The sequence below is a fragment of the Ursus americanus genome, chromosome 12 (assembly GCF_024610735.1).
Source record: "Ursus americanus isolate L20-20 chromosome 12, mUrsAme1.1.p, whole genome shotgun sequence".
In the NCBI taxonomy this organism is placed as follows: Eukaryota; Metazoa; Chordata; class Mammalia; order Carnivora; family Ursidae; genus Ursus; species Ursus americanus.
Genome location: NC_142138.1, coordinates 56,308,271 through 56,328,277, shown reverse-complemented (window position 1 = coordinate 56,328,277; position 20,007 = coordinate 56,308,271). Strand labels below are relative to the sequence as shown.

Here is a 20,007-nt window from a genome sequence, read left to right as displayed (position 1 = left end):
AGTGCCTGTAAAGCACCTGGAAATATCCGTGAATAGCAAGTAGGAAAACGCTTTTAATTTTTCAGCTGTTTCCCGTTTATTCTTAATATACTTACACTTTCATGATAAGATGTATCGTATGAATCCCACACACACAAACCCTGTCACCATGTTTGCATTGACTCATGTGTTTTGCTGTACCTCTTGCTGCTGTGTGGGACTTCAGGTGACCTCTGTGGCAGTGTCATGCTGAGATCAGAAGTAATATGTTCAAGGTTATATGAACCACTGTGGCGTCTAAGAGAATATATACCCAGAGGCAAGTCTCAGGACAAAATGTCAAGAAGGATTAAGTCCCTGTGTATAACAATTCTTTCTTGGCCGCCCTCTTCTGTAACACTCATTATTACCTGAGACAGCCAGAAAGGGAAAGTACAGAGAACAAGGTTTATGAAATTTGAAACTCTGCTTTAAAAAAAAAAACTTTTGTTTTTAGGTCAGTACTTCATAGATGTGGAATTTGCTCATAACTCTCACCTTTTGTACCATGTTGACCTCACCTTTTTTGGACGGTTTTGTTTCATAAACCAAAGTCTTCCTTTAATTATTCAAGGAATGGGAATGATTCTTTCCTGGAAAGTGTGCCACAGGTTATGCTGAGGCTAAGGTGAGGCTCGCACACAGGAGTGATGGGGACTCATTTTCTGCTCTGTGGGGGCTCTTGCTGGGAGCGTTATTGAAGGACTGGCACACGTAGCGAGAGGCACGGAGGAGAAAGGGCATTGCAGCCAGCCGGGGAGTTAGGCTAATTTCTATGTAATAGGACCTCCCCTTCGTTAAGAGCTCAGCACTTGCTCTTGTATTCATTGTCTGTTATTCAACAAATCCAGACACTGTCAAATGATGGCGATCTAAATAAAGCTCAAAGTAGCAGCAGCACTATTTCAGCCTCGCAAGTCGTGTTTGCTAATTTACAGTCGCTGAAAATACGCTTTATTCTGTGTTCCTTATAGCTTCCATGATTATACACGATAAACTACTTATTAAAGTCATTTAAAACTCTTCAAAGTAGTACATCATTAGATAAAGAAGCTTTAAATAAAACTTAAAAATACATCTGTGAAACATTTCCAACACACCAAAGATGATACGATGCAGATATGCTTACTATTAAGAGTAGTCAAAGGCGAAAGATTGATGCAACGTGAAGAAACAGAAGTAAATAGATAGTAACGTTTTGCTGTTTGTGAAAGTCCTGTTCAAAAAGTTCCTGTTTCCTTAAATCTTCAACATTGCTTAGTTGCCCTGATCTACAGTATTTTGCCAGTATAGACTATAGATTGCCATTTCATTGTTTTCATTTCTCCCCCCCCCCCAAAATAACTACCAGGCAATGAGCATCTTTTCACATCTGTTAAAATTCGTTCAGTTTTTCTTATGTGCACTTAGCCATCCATATTCATTTCACATTTTTTTCCATTGGGCTATTTACATTTGTTCTTCTGATTTTTAGGAGTCTTTTATATATTTAAGGTACTAATCCTTTGGTTCTATCAATTGTAGGCATCTGCTATTTATTTACTTATTTAAAGATTTTCTTTATTCATTCGAGAGAGAGAGAGAGAGAGAGAGTGACAGCACAAGCAGGGAGGAGAGGGAGACTGACACAGGGCTCGATCCCAGGACCCTGAGATCATGACCTGAGCTGAAGGTAGATGCTTAACCGCCTGAGCCACCCAGGCGTGCCTGCATCTGCTTTTTTAATGGTTTCTTTTTCAGAGTTTTAAATTTTAATGGGGACAAATTTATTGATCTTTATTTTTATTATGTACTTTTTGTTTCTTGTGTAAGAAGTCCTTCTCTACTAATGACATAAGGATGGTTAAATATATTGTCTTCTAAAAGCTTTACAATTTTGCTTTTCACATTTCATCTTTATTTCGTCTGGATGCATATGTGACTTGTTCTAGGCTCTCTTACCTGTTCGCTTGGTCTAATTCTCTATCCCTACTCTAATACCACACGGTTTTAATTACAATGCTCTTTAGATACTACATTGAACTTAAAAACATTTGGTGTGGAGATTATTCGATATTACTCAATATAAATATTTTCTCATTTTTTGCAACATTAGGAGGCATAGGAACACTGGACCTAAGTTTCTTAGGCGAACTAGGTGATATAAATAATTTATTACAGAAAAATGGTTATCTAGACCCAGTTAAGGGCCAACCATCCATTGACCCAAATCATGGAGCAGGCAGTATCCTAACTGCTTCATAAATAATTATCTCACAAAAACCTTATTAGTATATTAACATATCCATTTTCCAGACATAAGAATGAAGTGTTTATGGCACTCAGCCTTAAACCTGTTTGACACAAAGCCAGTCTTCTTGACCGTTATGTGTATTGCCCTCTCATGTGGGCTCCTCTCTGTAGTTTATCTCCCACACAAAAAAGAATATATTGTCTTTAACCTGGGCGACTTCACATTGTAGGTGACTCATTCGAACCTGAGCCTCCTCAATTCATCTGACATTGACTTTTCATCTCCAGTGACCTCTGTTCCTTCTCCATTTCAGCCATACATCCCCGTAGGCACACCTTGGGTCTTGTCATCACCCAGGATCTTTCCATTTCTGAAACATTAAGTTCAAGCATCTCATTCTCTCACCCCAATCTTCAAAGCTTCCTGCTCCTTGACCCCTCTGATACCTTTCTATTTGTCAGTCCCTCCCCCCGCCCTGCCGTGTTTGCTTCCTTGCCTAATGAGCTTAGTTTCCATGGTCCAACATGTGAGACAGTCTTCTGCCTAGGTCTGAGGCTATCAGTCTTTATTCATCTAGGTGGACTGCAGAGTCCTGCTGAAGAAAGGCATTCAGGCACAAAGATTTGTGCTGTTTCAGATGTGGAGAGATTTATGTACCCTGCTTATATCTGGCTGATTCCTACTTTTACTTTAGTTTCAGCTTAGCGTCTGTTTCTCCCTGAAGGCTTCCCCGAGCTCCCTGGGTTAGGTGCTTCTGCTGAGCATGTCTACAGCAACATGTCCAGCACTACCACAGCAACGTCAGACTGCGTACGAGTGTGTGCTTTCCTCTCTGTCCCTACGAGATGCTAAGTGTTTTAAGGGGAGGGACCTTGCTTCTTACCCATTATTGCAGCCCTGAAACCTCTTGTATTTCATGACAAAATGAAACAACCCACAATAAGTTAAGGAACCAACCAAACTTGGAGATAAACATGTTTTAAATCTCCGTAGATTCCAAAGTCACGTGCTCGTAGGAAAGTATTTGTAACTTTTCAAAACATTTTCACACTTATTTTCTCACTGTTGTGCAAAATCGTGATGTTTGGTCTTGGCAAAATTTGAGAGAAACAGAGGCAGAGTCTATATGGATTCTTTTAGGAGATAGGAAAAGAGCAGTTTGAAAGACAATGGAAAGCTTGGTATATCTTGTATACCGGAGAAGTAGCTTATGAGTTTATCCGTTTTAAGACATAGCCCCTACAGAAATCTTAGAATTTGAGATATAATGTAGTATTTCTGTTGCTTAGGTGGACACTCTGGATTTTTTTTTTAACTTTGTGCTTACTATGCCCTCTTGGATGTTTAATTAACCTTGATAACTAAAAAGCAGAAGTTACTGCCATAACATATTTCTTAGTGGTTAAATCCAAGTGCTTGTAAGAACAAAGATCATAAATTGTTACATCCTTGAAGATAATAAGAAAGAAATATTTGTTTTTTATCACATATTTATTTTTTATTTACATTTTCTTAGTTAACACACAGTGCGATATGGGTTTCCGGAGTAGAATTCAGTGATTCATCACTTCCATACAGCACCCAGTGCTCATCACAAGTGCCTTCCTTAATGCCTGTCACCCATTTAGCCCATTCCCTGCCCACATTCCCTCTAGCAACCCTCAATTTGTTCTCTGGCGTTAAGAGTCACTTATGGCTTGTTTCCCTCTCTCCTTTTTTTCTTTTGCCCCTTCCCATATGTTCATCTGTTCTCTTAAATTCCACATATGAGTGAGATCATATGGTATTTGTCTTTCTCTCACTGACTTATTCACTTAATATACTTTAGCTTCATCCACATTGTCGCAAATGGCCAGATTTCGTGCTTTTTGATGGTTGAATAATATTCTTATATATATATATATATATATATATATATATATATATATATATATATACATATATACATACACACACACACGCACATATATACACACATATATATAACATCTTCTTTATCCATTCACACACATATTTATTTTAAAATTAACACTCTGATAAAGTAAAAATTTCTCTTAAAAATTAAATCATTCCTTGTTACCAAGTTTTTTTTTTTGTTGTTGTTTTGTTTTGTTTTTTTAAAGATTCTATTTATTTATTTGACAGAGAGATAGCCAGCGAGAGAGGGAACGCAGCAGGGGAGTGGGAGAGGAAGAAGCAGGCTCACAGCGGAGGAGCCTGATGTGGGACTCGATCCCATAACGCCCGGATCACGCCCTGAGCGGAAGGCAGACGCTTAACGACCGCGCCACCCAGGCGCCCCCCTTGTTACCAAGTTTTAACCACACGCCAAGCACTGTGCTTAAGGTTAATAAAACAAAGATGAATGATTTAGACGGTGTCTACTCTAAAGACAAAAATAATTCTTTTGGGATTTTGTAATGAATAAAATATATTTTTCTATATAGAGATAAAAAAATTTACAGAAGAAAAATAGGAACGCTACTGTTACAAATTCTACTTCGTAGCTTTAAAGGGCAAACTAGGATATCCTTACTGTTGGAACCTGAAAACAAATTCTGTAACTAGGTTTTCAAAAGAGTTATAGCTCCAAGGGAGATGGAAATGGGGGCCTCAACAAATGTTTATTGAATTTATTGAGCAGAGTTACTAATTTATGTTGCTCCACAGAGCCAATGCCTATATACGGATTTCTTTTCTGCACAGGGTGTGCCTGCTTTTTGCCATACTTGAGCTCAATCAGACCTCTTTGCTCAGACTTAGTTAATATTAAGTACTCAGTGCCTGTATATTGAAATAATAATTTTGGTACATATTAGGTTCAACCATAGAAAATTGCCCTTTTGTGCTTCAAAAACACTCAACAGCAGCCAGTTCCTATGGTTCAACCCAGGATATATCACACTGCTATGATGAGATATTGGCAAGGAAAGAGACATTTTGTTCATTGTCTGGAGGACTTTGTCTTAATTAAGGAGTGAGAAACATATAAATGAAATGATCAGACTCTGTCCAAGGACTCAGGAGAAGGTCATTTTTAGGGTCAGCCATTTTCCTGGTGTATAAAGTTAGTGAGAAATCAGTGGTTTGGTTTTAGAATTAAGTGTCCTATTAATAGACTATGTGTCATATTCAGGTGTTGTTGTGGACTGTAATTGCATGTGAACTTTGTGTTAAGTGTCACTGGTATGTTGAGAAGTAAGGCAGAACTAAATGTACTATTTTAGTATGTTTTCTCTGCATAATCCTGTTTTAACCAGTGTAACGGCCTTCTAGATGATTCATAACTTCTTGGCACAATTTCTTAATACTTTAACGTTTGTAGTTTTCTTTGTAGTCTACCCTCTATATTTTAATAATTACTACTTTTATATTTTTTTATTATATCCTTAGGATGTGGGTTCCATTTCATTTTTATTTTTCAGATAATTGGAAGCAACTGTATGTCTAACCATTTAAATAGCTTATTATGCTAAATTTGAACAAGTTGAAACCATAACATAATTCTGATACCTGACGTTGGTGAAAGAAGCTTTTTGTGTAGGAAAAAAAGATAGGAAGCTAAAAATTCAAGGAGAGAATAAGACTAACCTTAAGAAAAGTAAGAACAGGAAAAAAAAAAACAGGCAGAGAATAGCATTGAACTGATAAGGAGAGAAAAAAATGAAGACTTGGAAGGGCAAAGTACACACACACACACACACACACACACACACGTGCGCGTGCACACACACACTCCCTGAAGTCCGTATATTCTACCTAGATTTCCAAATATCTTAAATTGTAAGATTATAAAGGACATAAGTTTATAGACAAATATCTTAATTTTTTAGCATTCCCAATCAATTTATAGGAAGGAGGTGAAATATATACTCACAGTATGATAATCTCAGGGCTGTAGAGGTTTTCAAGTGAAATCTCTGAACTTCCTATAGTAGTTTGCTGCGTCTGTTGTTGCTTGCTAGCATTCCCACTGGAATATTTTGAATCTGATTATTTCCCAGCTTCTGTGGGGGAAGGTAGTGATTTATTCGTTAAGTATTAAGATCTGAAGTAATCATGTATCACCTTTCCATAATCTTCCCTTATCTTTCCTAGTCAATCCGGGATTACACCCTTAACAGGTGATAGCTTGGTGTTGAGAAGGACATCATTTTTTGCTTTTAACTATATATACATTTGTGGGAAATGCACATAGTTTCTTATGTAAATGAAAATGTTTGACTAGACTGTCCTAAGAACTTTCTTTGATAGAGTCACTATTCATGCTAGTGTATAGTGTTTCCATTGTCAGAGCACTGTTATTTCAAAAGAATACACAACACAGTGTGGTTTCTGTTATCGTTCCCTCTCCTTACTATAGATAGCGTTAAGAAGGAATATTCCTGAGAAGGGGACAGTATTTTCCATGTATGTATATTCTTATATAAATATGTTGGTTGTTGATCTTTGGCTCCAGTGAAAAGGAATATAAACAAAATTTTTACCACATTCAAAAGAAGATACACAGCCAGCCTCCTCTTAGGAAATATCACTAGTTTTGAGCGATAGTTACACATTCGATTTCAAACTGATACATTTATCTACTCAATCTGCTCACGTACAAATTTATAAGATTGTAACTGAGTGGTACCTGAATTGAATTACTTTTTCATTTCAGAAGAAGTTTAAGGAGGGGGAAAAAAAAATCAAGGTAAACAACAGGGGAGAGACTAAACCTCCGAGCTCCCCGCCAGCTCTTGTGAGGGCTGTGGATCCTGTTTGAAAGTGGGCTCGTACAAGTTTATAAAATCCAAGTTAATCATTTCAGTATAGTGCCATTTTATAAAGGGGAAATGACTCTTCTCTTCTGTTATCCTAGTTCAGAGTTGATTATAAAAGAATGTTTAAAAGAAGGGTAAAGAGATTGTGCACTCTATGTGCATTTTTATGTAGATTTGTTGATTTTTGGTCTCTGATCTAAGGAATTCAGGCCTCAAAAAAAAAAAAAAAGGCATATTGAAACGATGGTCCAGAGCAGAGACATTTGTTTTCTCTGAGCCTTTGCCAGTCCGAAATACCAACGGCATATGCGCTTCATTTTAACTTTTAAATCAATAAACTATATCTGCTGGGGCGCCTGGGTGGCTCAGTTGGTTAAGCGTCTGCCTTCAGCTCAGGTCATGATCCCAGGGTCCTGGGATTGAGCCCCGCCTCGGGCTCCCTGCTCCACGGGAAGCCTGCTTTTCCCTCTCACACTACCCTTGCTTGTGTTCCCTCTCTCACAGTCTCTCTCTGTCAAATAAATAAATAAAATCTTTAAAAATAAATAAATAAACCATATCTGCACACATCTGAATCCTCTGGAAATACAACAAAATTTGTACCCTACTACTCAAGCAAGTGTATCACAGGAAGGAGGGAGGTCCAGAGAAAAGAGAATAATAGAGAAGGGTTGGGGGAATGGAAGGGTGAGACTAGAACACACAGTTTTAGAAAGTATAGGCTACTTTCTATGTTAGAACTTGTGTTATTTTATGTCAATAGAGAAATTGTGCATATAGTAATAAAAAAGTGTTTTTCCCGTAAGTGATGCAAGTTATCTAACTTAAAGAGTACTTAGGATGAGTATAAATTATTGAGAGTCATTATTAAGGATTTTGAAGAAAAATGTTCACAATTCTGTACATTAAAAATTTCGTTTCCTGCAAAATTTCAGTTACATGTAGCCTATTGATAGTTATAGGTAAAAACACAAATGAATACAGTTCAAAGCAAGTCAAAACTAGTGATGAAGTGGTAGTTTGTCCAACAAAAACTGAACATTTTTATTAAAAGCTAAATTTGATTATGAAAATGTTTATCCTGTAGACGTAGGCAATTCAAATATATAGAAAAGGAGAGGAGACGTAAGAGGTAAATCACTAGATGAATTACAAGTTAGGGTTCGTAATATAGACTGTCTTGGGTGTACCCACTTGCTCAGGGTGTTTAAGCAAGTACAAAAAGGCCAGTTATGATGAAAAAACAGTGTGCAAGTGTGAGATTGGAACAAGATGATTGGAGCATTATCAGGGGCCAGGAAACCTATGGTCTGGTAGGTTTGGTCCAGGAGCTCAGATTTAATTCTCAGGGCAGTGGGAAGAATTTTAAATAGGAGAGTGCTATTATAGATTTTATATTTTTAAGAAGTCATTCCTGTGGCTACGTGAAAGACAGTTGAGCATTCTAAGAGTGGATTAGGAAAGGTCAATTTGAAAGCTAATGCTTGAACTGAGCGGTAGAAATAAAGATGGAAAGAAATGGTTGATGAGAGCGCCATTTTGGTGGTGTGATGGGTGTGTGTGCCTGTGTGTTTGGATGGGTGGCTCCTGGGAAAGAAGAGCTAAGTTTTTCTTTCTGTCTTCCAAAAGAATTCATTGAGATAAAGAGCCTAATCTTTGTCACCAAGGTGGTCACAGTCTAGCATACATACACTCGGCAAAAGCTGCGCATAGAAAGATGCTTTTGCCCTAGTGTGTACGCTTTGTACTGTCTAAGTAATTCGGATGCAGCAAGTAGGAGAGCAGTGAGCATGCACATCTACGGAAGCATCAGTTTAAGACACTTAACCCACACTTAAGAGAATGGTAGTCGTCTTCTCAGCCAGAGTGATACGTGAGTCTCAGAGAACAAGAGGAGTAAGTCACATTGTTCCCCTTGGGTGTGGCATGAGCTGGGTGTGTAGGCAACAGCCAGCAGATGCCAGGAAGAAGATGGAGTATGTTAATGAGCACCTTTGACCTATTCAATAGATTTCAAAAAATTCAATAGGATGCATGTACGCGAGGAGTGATAAAATGAGGTAGACCATCAAGACTACGTATATCAATTTTGAACTTCATTAATTGCTTTCCCGCAATGTCACTGACCATTTTTCTGGCCCGCAGGTACTTCAAGCTCATTCCAGTCTCAGTCTTCATGTTTGTTGTTCCCCTTACCTGTTAATACCCACCACCCACCTCCGCCTCCTCCCACATGATTACTGCTTTCTCCTCAGACCTTAGGATTTCTTCTCCTAAGGAAACCTCCCACCTTCAGCCATACACACAGCGTGGTCACTCTCTCACCCAGTACCTGTTTCTGAATTGAGATTTGAAGCCCTGTCTTTAGAATACACCAGCACGGCGCTTTACTTCCTCCTGGAATTTGCCTAATCTTGGGGAGCGCACAATCTTTCACCACTTGAAGGGGAGTTCTACCTCCCCTTTTCCTGCTCCCCAAGATAATGCTGGACACCCAGCTGGGATTCAGATGATCCCCAAACATCTATCAGTGCATATAGGAGAGCTCTTTTCTGCCACGGTCCTGGTCTCTGCAGGTTCCAGAGAATGAGGGGTCTTCAGCCTGGAGGACTGAACTATCAGGTGGTATGTAGGGCTCTAGTTACAGTTCTGCTTCTAGCTAGCTGTTTGACTTCAGACAGTTTTATTTACCACTCCGAATCTTAGTTTTTTATGATAGAAGATGAGGTGGTTGGAGTAGGTGGCAATGTTCTTACTTTGAAATTGCATGATTGTGTTCTTTTTCATTCTTCAAAGAAGATGTTGAGGTAACTCAGGCTGTGTTTTTTAACTGGACTCCTCACACCCCTAGGCAGCGGTCATTTTTGAGAGGTCCGACAAATACATGGCACATTCTTGTAGATCTTTAATCTTACTTAAGGATTTTAGGGAAACATTTCTTTTCACTAAAACGCACGCATTTGATGGAACAGAATACTAAATTGGCATGGATTTTAAAATAACACATGAAATTTTGTAGTGATTTTATATTTGGTAGACTATAAAATCTTTTTAGTGAATGGAGAAAAAAAAAGAACTTTCAGAAAGTGTTATATGTTTCACCCCTGATTTACTAATACTCCTATAAGTAGTGCCAAAGAGTGAGTAGTTGTGTTTATAAAGTCGGAGGAACGTATCTCTGTCTGATCCTTGTTTTTATATGAGGAGTGACAATGCTATTTCCTTCATCTGATTCATCATTGTATATAAAAGGAAAGAGTAGCCTTCCCTGGGTGAACATTTTTGAAATCACTGGTGGGGAGTGTTCCCTTTGTGAACAATTCGTTCTTCAGACCAGTTTGTTTTCCACCAAAATGTCTGTTTCTGTTGTAACAGATGGTTTCCATTATCAGGCTCCTTTTGCTTCTCTGTGAAGACCAACAAGTGGATGAAAGTGCACTGCTTGGTTGGAAAGAGCCCTAGGAGGTGTGGTGGGCAGGGGAAGCCCAGCATCCTAGCTACCTAACTTGCCAGCTGCTCGTTCTGCTCAGCCCGCTCATCGGACACTATGGTTCGATCGTGAACTTCTCTCGGGAAGAGCCCAGACATTAATGTAAAGAGGATTTAGCTGGCAGGCGGCCAGCCAGCACTGAGTTTGGTGTAGCTTTCTCAAAAGCAGGTTTGGAACCGGTGGTTGTTGGTCATGATGAATTGCTCATGTACCCACAAAGTGTGATTCCCAAACCTGGCTAGGATTTGGAAACCACACCTAGAAAACTTATAGAAACATAAAATAAATATTTCAGGGTTCTACTGAAGACTTACAAAAAACATTCCCTGAAATTTTTATTGATAGGCATATTTTGAAAAAATTCCCACTGGCCAAGAGCCCATGCCCAGTTGTATTGGAGTTCACCTGCCTCGTCAGTAGACTGTAGGCTCTCTGAGGGCAGGAAGCAAGTCCTTGCTCTATTGTCAAATCACCATGCCCAGAACTCATGGAGTGCTCAGGGCATTGAAGGAATGAGTGAATATGTGATGCTTGTAATCAGCTTCCCCGGATAAATCAACTACATTCTCTGACATCTTGTAGAACGAATTATTTTTTAATGTGGCTGTGTTTAGATTAAATTAGGCCTCAGAGGTGAAAGGCCAGCATGTTACTGACGGCCCATTTATCTAGTACGTAGCACTCTTCTCTACGTTATTGCCCCGGGGAAGCCCGTTGCATTAGGCCAGTGGTATCAGCATCTTGTATAAACACTATGTTGTGGCCATCCCTCTTCTTAGAAGCCAAGCGGTTGACAGTGGTACAGGAGGCTTTTCATTGAAGTTTGAGGGTTTATGTGAAAATTGTCAGTGAAATAGTTTCTATCTGGCAAACTTTCAAATAGGATTCTGCTTAGAATTAACTTTAAAAAATTATTTTCAAAAAATTTCTTGGCGTGTGTCATTCTTAGTGGCATTGAATTCAAATTTGGAAGGAAATCTTGCTTCAGATCCCCTTTCACTTACATATTGTTCTGGAAAACTCTAGCATGCCTCGTAATTACACTGGCTTCAGTTTTATTTAACTGGAACCTGAGGACTATTACTGGAGTAGAGCCATAATTTTCATATTGCCAGTTGTTCCGTTTGTTAATTCTTCATGCGTAAGATGACTTGGGGACCTTGTCTGATTTAAGACCAAGTATAATGACTAGCGTGAACAAAAGTTAAAGGGCAAAACTGTCCAGAAGTTATATATCAAGGATTTAGTTAGCTGCACAGCAAAACATTTGTTGTTGTAGGGAATGAAACAAGCTAAAATAACATTTGGCAGGAGCTCTAATTAGTCTTAGCCATTTTAATTATATTCCTTTAGATAAAGATAAGTGATTAAAGTTTTGGGAACTTCCTACATTGCTTAACGGTACATGTCGAAATTATATACGATTATTTTGCGTTTAATATCTGAGGGTAGTTGCACAACAAATTCATAGATTTGGACAAGCAGCCCTGTAACTGTACCAGCCTATCCATTGTAAATGATGTTCTGGAGCAGAAAGAAACTAAACAACGCTCGGGCCTGTGTTTATCCAAGAGGAAAGAAGCAGCTTGCTGGGATGAGCTGTGATTTTATAATATAATGGAATTTATATTTTTAAAATCATTTTTTAGAATAACTTTTGGTTGTTTCCGATTGGTCAGAGTTAATGAGGGAAACTATCATCTACTTTTGTAGATTAATAACGTTTTGCATCTCAGAATTCCTTGAAGTATGGATAACTAGAGGAAAATGTGAATAACTAGGGATTTTAAGCCCGAACAAATTTTGAAAGGCTAATCTATAAAAAGGAGATTTGCCGCCTTCAGCATAACTCCAGATGGAAGGAGGCAGGTCAATGGAGAGAAGTTACACAGAGATCTTGGTGTAAATTTTACATAGAGCTTGTTAAGAAACTACACAACAATGAGTTATCATAAGGACATGTAGTGAATATTCTGTGCTGGACATTTTTAAAGAGAGGTTAGAACCTGTCAGGAGTATTTTATAAGGAGAGAAGAAAACCTGCAGTAAATCAACACTAAATGGCTATTTGAAATATGAGTATCTGTAAATCTAATTTCTTCCCCATTCTTGATCTCATTTATGAGGTGTGATGCCTGCTGTGGCATTAGATTGTGTTAACAATTATATTGATGGTTGAGTGCTGACATGAAGTTGAACCCACTCTCTCTTCTTATTTTAATTGCATTTTTATCTATCCATTAATGGGATTATGTTCATCTTCTTAGCTATGTTACCATGTCTTTTTTTTTAATAATAGGAAGGAATATAAACCATTAGTAACACCAATATTATAGAACTCCTATTACATGCAAGCACCAGAGGCAAGGTCAAGGTGTCAGAATCCATCATGTCACAGTGGCCTTGCTCCATCCCTTTTATTCTTTGATCTCTGGAGCCCTGTTGCCCTGATGACAGATCATCCTGAAATGGGAAGTGCTGACCTATCAGAAATAAAGAGCCCGAGATTATTCTAACAAATGACTAAAAAATATAAATTCCATTATAAACCCCTAACTCATCCCACAAAAAACATGTGAATCAAATAAATGCTGTATCTTGAAAGTCACTTATGGCTGAATGCAGGTTAATAGCAGTGTCTTTTTGGCTATTCCCCGGGCTCAACCGTGATTCTTGGCAAAGGTCACCCAATTCTGTTTTAGGAATGAGGTCAGCAGCATACCCTATGCTAGCGCGCTTCTAGATCAACTTCCCAAATGAAGTTCATAACCAAGAAGAAAGTTATAGCAGAAGAGATGCAGTAAATGAAAAAATTAGCAATACATAAGACTATAAAAACCAAGTCCATCGTTTCAAAGATGACTTAGTTCTAAGTAAGTTTTAAGACTGCTGAGGTCTCATTTCTTGACCAGAGTATATTAATATATGTAATGCTTTACATTTTAAATAGGATTTTCGTCAGCCATGTGTAATGGGCATTCCAGTCCATCAAGAGAGATCAATAAGGCAACGTTGTTCCCTGTCTTACATTTCACAGCCTTCTTTGTCACCTGGGTATGCCATATGTTAATCCCTAATTTGTATTTGGTTGGTGAAATGTCATTAATTTTTTTCCCCTAGATACTTTACACATTTTCTATCATTTTCTTGAGAATGGACTAACTTGGGCATGTTAGCAATCCCAGAACTGTTGTTTCCATCAAGTACTGCTTGGTTTTGTCTCTGTGGGTCTTGGCCACAGAGACAAGTGCAGGGAGGGCCAGAGCCCTTCCAAGCACCTCACTGGTCCCAGTCTTTGAGGCCACATCAAAAAACTCTTGTTTCTTGTCTTCAGCCTTTATTTTAAAACTGACATAAAAGCAAAATTATCAAGGGAGCCTACTGAATGAAATGCTTTACTTGCCCGAAAAATGCTCAATAAAACTGAGGCTAACCAGAACTCTGCCCCCCCTAACATGGAATAACGACCACTCAGACCAGACTCTGTCTAAAAAATTCTGCTTTAGACTGCATTCGCTTCCATCTTTTGAACTTCTAAATCAGTTGTGTGCAGGAAATATTTAGGTTACACATAAAATAAACAACAGCAACTTGATAGAAAGCATAAAATAAGCTCTTTCAATACTCAAGGCATATACAGTGTGTTGAGAGCAAGTCTGATAAACACTCGACTGAGAAGAGTTCTGTCGAGTGTTGTTTTTGGGAAAGACAATAAAGTCTGCTGTTTGTGTAAGGGCGCCACCTTATAACATCTGGTAGGGAAACACTCCGTGAAAGACGTGGGATGAAAGCCATCCCTCCGGGGGTTCTGTGGCACAACAACTGAAGCCAAGGGGAGATGTAGCAACTTTTAACATGCCTCAGCAGTTACAGCAGCTGAATTGGGGTGAAGGGCCCAAGGTTTTTCAGTCCTCCTGCCTTCTGATGGATGATGGCTTGATAAGAAAGTGTTGACTAAAGCTTTTCAGTTCTGCCTAATTTACAGCCACACTTGTGTTCCCCCATCCGGGGTGGTTGTTGAAAAAGGATGGTGAGGACTTGATTAAACTGTTGGCAAGAGCATTTCATGTCATGGTGAGGTCTGTGTAACCTGGACAACGTTTTCTAGGGAACTTGGACACCTAGAACCAAAGGGCCATCACAGGCGCTCCTCCTCTATCGGGTGCAGCCTTTCCAGCCAGTTACGGCTTCACCACGGTTGGTCATCAGAATAAAAAGTCTTGGAGGGTAATAAGCCATGGCTCGAGTTCCTGAATGTGCGCCGAATATCATGTTTATGAGTGCTCGCTCTCACGGGAGGGAGCTTCTCACCTCTAAATGAATGGGGGACTGTGAAGTTGTCCATTTGTGACCAATATTGGTGTGGTTAGGCCTGGGTGCAGTTGAAGCTGTTCTCAAAATATTGAACTGAGGCCTTCACTGCGCGTTCTTCGAAATACAAAGAAGAAGGATGGATCTGTATTTCAAGTGTCATTGATGCTATTGGCTAAGACACGTTCCCTTTATTGGGTCTGTTTTGCAAGCCTGAATTTGAGCCTGAAGAATTTCTCCATATAAATGTCTTAAGTATTGCAGTGGCACATCCATCACCTTTTTGCTTTTGAATTACAAAGATAACCTTAAGATATGAGCCTTATACTGGGCACTGTGATACATACACAGAAAGGGGTGAGCCTCTGTAGTGATGAAATCAGCCAATGCCCAAGAGGAAAGTAATAGGCAGAAAGGATAGAGTTGATGAAAAAATTGATTCTTTTCCATTAAACTGTACGTGATATGTTTTTTATGAAGCAGGCATCAGCTGAAAGAAATATTTTTTCAACTAAAAAGAGATTGATGGTGAGGGAAAGGAAAAGTATGTAAAGGATCAAGGGATAAATATGTCTTATTCCATTAGCTTCTCAAATAATAAGAAGGTTGAAAAGCATTCCATTGTCGTTACTTCAAATGTTTACTTGGCCTTGGTGCTATTAAAACTTTTTAATGTTAATGGCCTTGTTTTTATTTTAAAGTACATTCAGGCTGCACACGTCATTCTTTTCTCAATTCTGACAGTTGTGTTGCTTATTTTCAGGTTTACCAAAGATGCAGGTCATTAAGAACTATACCGGAGCCCCGCCCCCAGCCCTCCATGAAGGACCCCCACTACATATCCAGGCGGGGGATACGGTCGAACTGCTGAGAGGAGATGCACACAGTCTGTTTTGGCAGGTACTATCCAGATGACAGTGGTTCGGTTTGGTTTTTGTTTTCACTTAATGGATGATTTATTGCTGCTTAAAGAATAAAGCTCTTTCTTTAGAAACTGCACGCTTTCAGCTTCAGAAATTTTACATGAGGTGGGGAAGAATATTTTTTACTAGCCTTCCCGTGTTTACCGATGCCAAAGTGGCAGTGAACATTAGAACACTAAAGAAAAATAGGATCAATGCTTTGAATCATAATTACCATTTTTATTAAAAATTCGTACTTTGCCAGAGCATTTGTTCCAAATCCAGGACCCGTGGGTATGATCTAATTTGCATTGCTTTAACATATTAACAGTTCATTTCAGGGGAACCACCTAATTAGTTTGCCAGTGGCCATTTCTGGCCATATTTGATTTGTGCCTACCCACAGAAATACTGACGTTCTCAGAGGTGCTCTGGGCATTATTCATGAAATGTATGAAATGTGAAAAGTAAGCGAGCATGTTGTTGTTTGCTGGTGATGAAATCTCTCCCTTGCAGTAAGCCTGTATTTGGTCTAAGGATTGTGGTAGGTGAGGCAGTATGGTATAGGGTTAAGATTTGATAAAGCTGGATGGTAGAACATTGCTGTTCACTGAAGTATTCTCTATTTTCATGTGTGTGTTAGAAATATTTCCCAATAAAATTAAAGAGTTTGTTAAAAATCTATTGTGTGCTGAGGGAAGAGGGTGTGGGCTCAACAGAAAGATTAGCACATAAGTGAAGTTTGGTTAAGGGTGGAGAGAGCAGGGAAGAACTGGTGGATAATAATCCATTGTGTACATGTATAAATGATAGTTATTTTGTTGGCTTAACACTATTTATGGTCTGCCATTTTGTTACAGATGAATGCTCCTAGATTGAACATTTATCTCCAACCACTGTGGCCAATGCTGTGGCCAATGAGTTTTCCAAAACTCCACTATTCCTCTTTAGTAGCCCACCCCTCCCTCTCACACCTCATTCTTTCCAAAAACAGAAGAGATAGAGTGGCAGACTGAAATTCTACCAACTCTTCAGTCTAGTCCTGCACATTCTACCCCCAAAACAAAACATACCTGCATGTGTACCTGTAAGATTGCTCTGACTCAGGACTTCTTTTTCTTCATGGGTTTTTCATCCCACATTTTATCAGCTGGCTCTTGGCTCCTACATTTTCAACTCCATTCTCTCCACTAGCTCCTTTCCTGTGGCAAATATATATACTTAAACCCCTCCCATCTTAAAACACATGAACTCAACCTTCTATCTGGTTACATTAGTCTCCCTCTTCCAGTCTCAAAACTAAACTTCTTGAGAGAGTAGTCTGTATTCGGTCTCTCCCTCCTTATGCCCTATTTATAATGTAGTCTCCTGCAGAAAGTACTCCTACTCGGATCACTAATGCCACTTAAAAAAAAAGTGTTGCAATACATAATACACTGCATGTATTTAAAGTGTACGACTTGTAAGTTTTGACAAATGAATATACAAGTGAAACATCATTAATCGGGATGATAAAAACCAGCCCCCAAAGTTTTTGTGTGTGCCCCTTTGTAATTTCCCCCTCGTGCTTCTACCTGTTGCCCTTCCTCAATCCCAAGCAGGCACTGTTCTGCTTTCAGACCATGAGTTCGCATGTTTCAGAATCTCATAGTGTACATCAAAAAAAAAAAAAAGGAATTTTATATAGTACATCATATAGTATCAGTTTTTGTATGGCTTTCACTCAACATAATTATTTTGAGACTAAACCATGTCATTTGCATAATAATGGTTTTATTTAAAAAAACCCACTTTATTGATTGTATAATTGGAATACAAAAACTATATACATTTAACGTGTGCAACTTGACAAGACTTGGACATAAGTATAAATCTTTGAAGCCATCACCACAATTTATGCCGTAAACCTATCCTTCACCTCCAAAAGTTTCCCCGTGCCCTCTTCATTTATTTATTTATGTGATACCATTTAAGACTTAGCCACTTAGCAGATTTTTAAGTATATAATACAGTATTATTAAATGCAGACTCTATGCTGTGCAGTAGATTGCCAGGACTTACTCATCTTGCACAATTTGAATTTTGTGCCCTTGGACTAATACTGCCCCATTTCCTGTTTACACCAGCCCCTGGCAACCACTATTCTGTTCTCTCTTTCCAAGAGTTTGACTGTTTTAGATTCTTCATGTAAGTATAGGCAAGGCACAGAAGTAACCTCATGTCCCTCAGTGGACTAATGGATAAAGAAAATGTGATGTACACACAGTATATATACATGCATACACAATGGGATATACACAGTACATATACATACATACAGTACGTATGTATACACACAGTATATATACATGCACACACAATGGGATATACACAGTACATATACATACATACAGTACGTATGTATGTATACACACAGTATATATACATGCACACACAATGGGATATTTTTCAGATTTTCAAAAGAAGGAAATCCTGCCATTTGCAAAAGTGTGGAAGAACTTGGAGGATGTTATGCTAAATGAAAGAAGTTCTTTCTTCGTATTGCTTACTATTATTCTATGTATGGGTATAGCACAATTTATCCTTTAGCCTATTATGACCAGTTGGGGCTATTACAAATAAAGCTTCTATGAACTTTTAAGTGTTAAGTCTTTATAAGGATATATGCTTCATTTTTAGGGAAATACTGAAAGGGGGATGGTTGGATTATATGTAGATATATGTTTAACTTTTTGAGAGATTACCAAACTGTTTTTCTAAGAGATTTGACTATTAACATTTCTACCAGCTGTATATGACCATTCTAGGTGCTCTGATAATATCCTCACCAACAGTGGGTGTGGTCAGTCGTTTAAATTTTATCTGTTCTAACAGGTGTATGGTGGTATCTTATTGTGGTTTTGATTTGCATTTCTCTAATGACTAATGATATTGAACATCTGTCTATGTGCTGATTTACCATCCATATACCTTCACCGTTGAAGTGCTTGTTCAAAAATTTTGTCGAATTTTTTTATGGGCTGTGTATTTTCTTATTGAAATGTAGTTTCTTATTTCTTATTTAAGAGTTCCTCGTATATTTTGGGTACAAGTTCTTTTTTTTTTTTTTAAGATTTTTAGAAAGAGAACACATGCAAGTGGGGGGAGGGGCAGAGGGAGAAGGAGAGGGAAAGAATCTCAAGCAGACTCCCCACTGCGTGCAGAGCCCAGTGCCAGGCTTGATCTCACAACCCTGAGATCTGACCTGAGCAGAAATCAAGAGTCAGACGCTTAACCAACGGAGCCAGCCAGGTGCCCCCTAGTGCTTAATAAAATATATTATTTCCATCTATTTTCTCCTAGCTTGTTGCTTGACTTTTTATTATCTTAATAATGTTGTATGTATAACAGAAGCTTCTACTTTGATGTAATCCAGTTTGTTAATTTGTTACTTTAAGGATCATTCATGTGAGCATTGTATTTAAGAAATATTTGCCTACCGCAAGGATACAAAGATAGTCTCCTGCATTGTCTTCTAGAAGTTTTACAGTTTTAGGCTTTATATTTAGCTTTATAGGCCATCTTGAGTTATTTTTGAATATGTGTTCATTTTTTCCAAGAATGGTGTTCATTTTTTTGCATACGGATATCCTTGTGTTCCAGCACCATTTGTTGAAACGATAGTTATTTCTCCACTGGATTGCCTCTGCACTTTTGTGGGAAATCAGTTGTCTGTGTATGTATTGGTAGGTTTCTGGATTCTGTATTCAGTTCTACTGATCTCTCTCCATCTTTAAACTAATACAGTGCTGTTTTGATTATTGCAACAAATAATGTCTTAAGATCAGACCCTGTTTGTCCTCCAAATTTTTTCTTTCCAAAGGTGTTTTGGCTCTTCTAGGTGTTTTGTATTTCATATGAATTTTGGAGACCTCTTATCGATCTCACCAATATAAGGTTGCTGCAATTTTTATTGGGATTGTGTTGAATTATAGATTAGTAAGAATATTGAGTCTTCTGACCACTGAGCATGGTATATCTCTTCATTTATTTAGGTCTTTAATTTCTCAGCACTGTTTTATCATTGTCAGAGTGAAGGATATGCACATCTTTTGTCATATATCCTTAATTATTTCATATTTCATTTGATATTATAAATGGTGGTTTTAAAATTTCAATTTCTGTTTATTGCTAGTGTATAGAAATATAATTGATTTTTGTTAATTGATCTTTTACCCTACAACCTTGTTAAGCTCACTTATAGGAATTCTGATTAATTCAATTAGAATTCTAGCAGATTTTTTAAAAGAT

At 38.2% G+C, this 20,007-nt stretch overlaps 1 protein-coding gene across 2 annotated transcripts in view; it reads left to right on the top strand.

The window, feature by feature from the left end:
• The window catches only part of VAV3 (vav guanine nucleotide exchange factor 3), a 340,350-nt gene that overhangs the window by 260,604 nt on the left and 59,739 nt on the right, over positions 1-20,007 (top strand). For both annotated transcript variants that reach the window (XM_087866143.1, XM_045801631.2), the window contains exon 20: positions 15,579-15,715. In XM_087866143.1, coding sequence (XP_087722269.1) covers positions 15,579-15,715 — 137 coding nt within the window. The remainder of the gene's footprint in view (positions 1-15,578; positions 15,716-20,007) is intronic.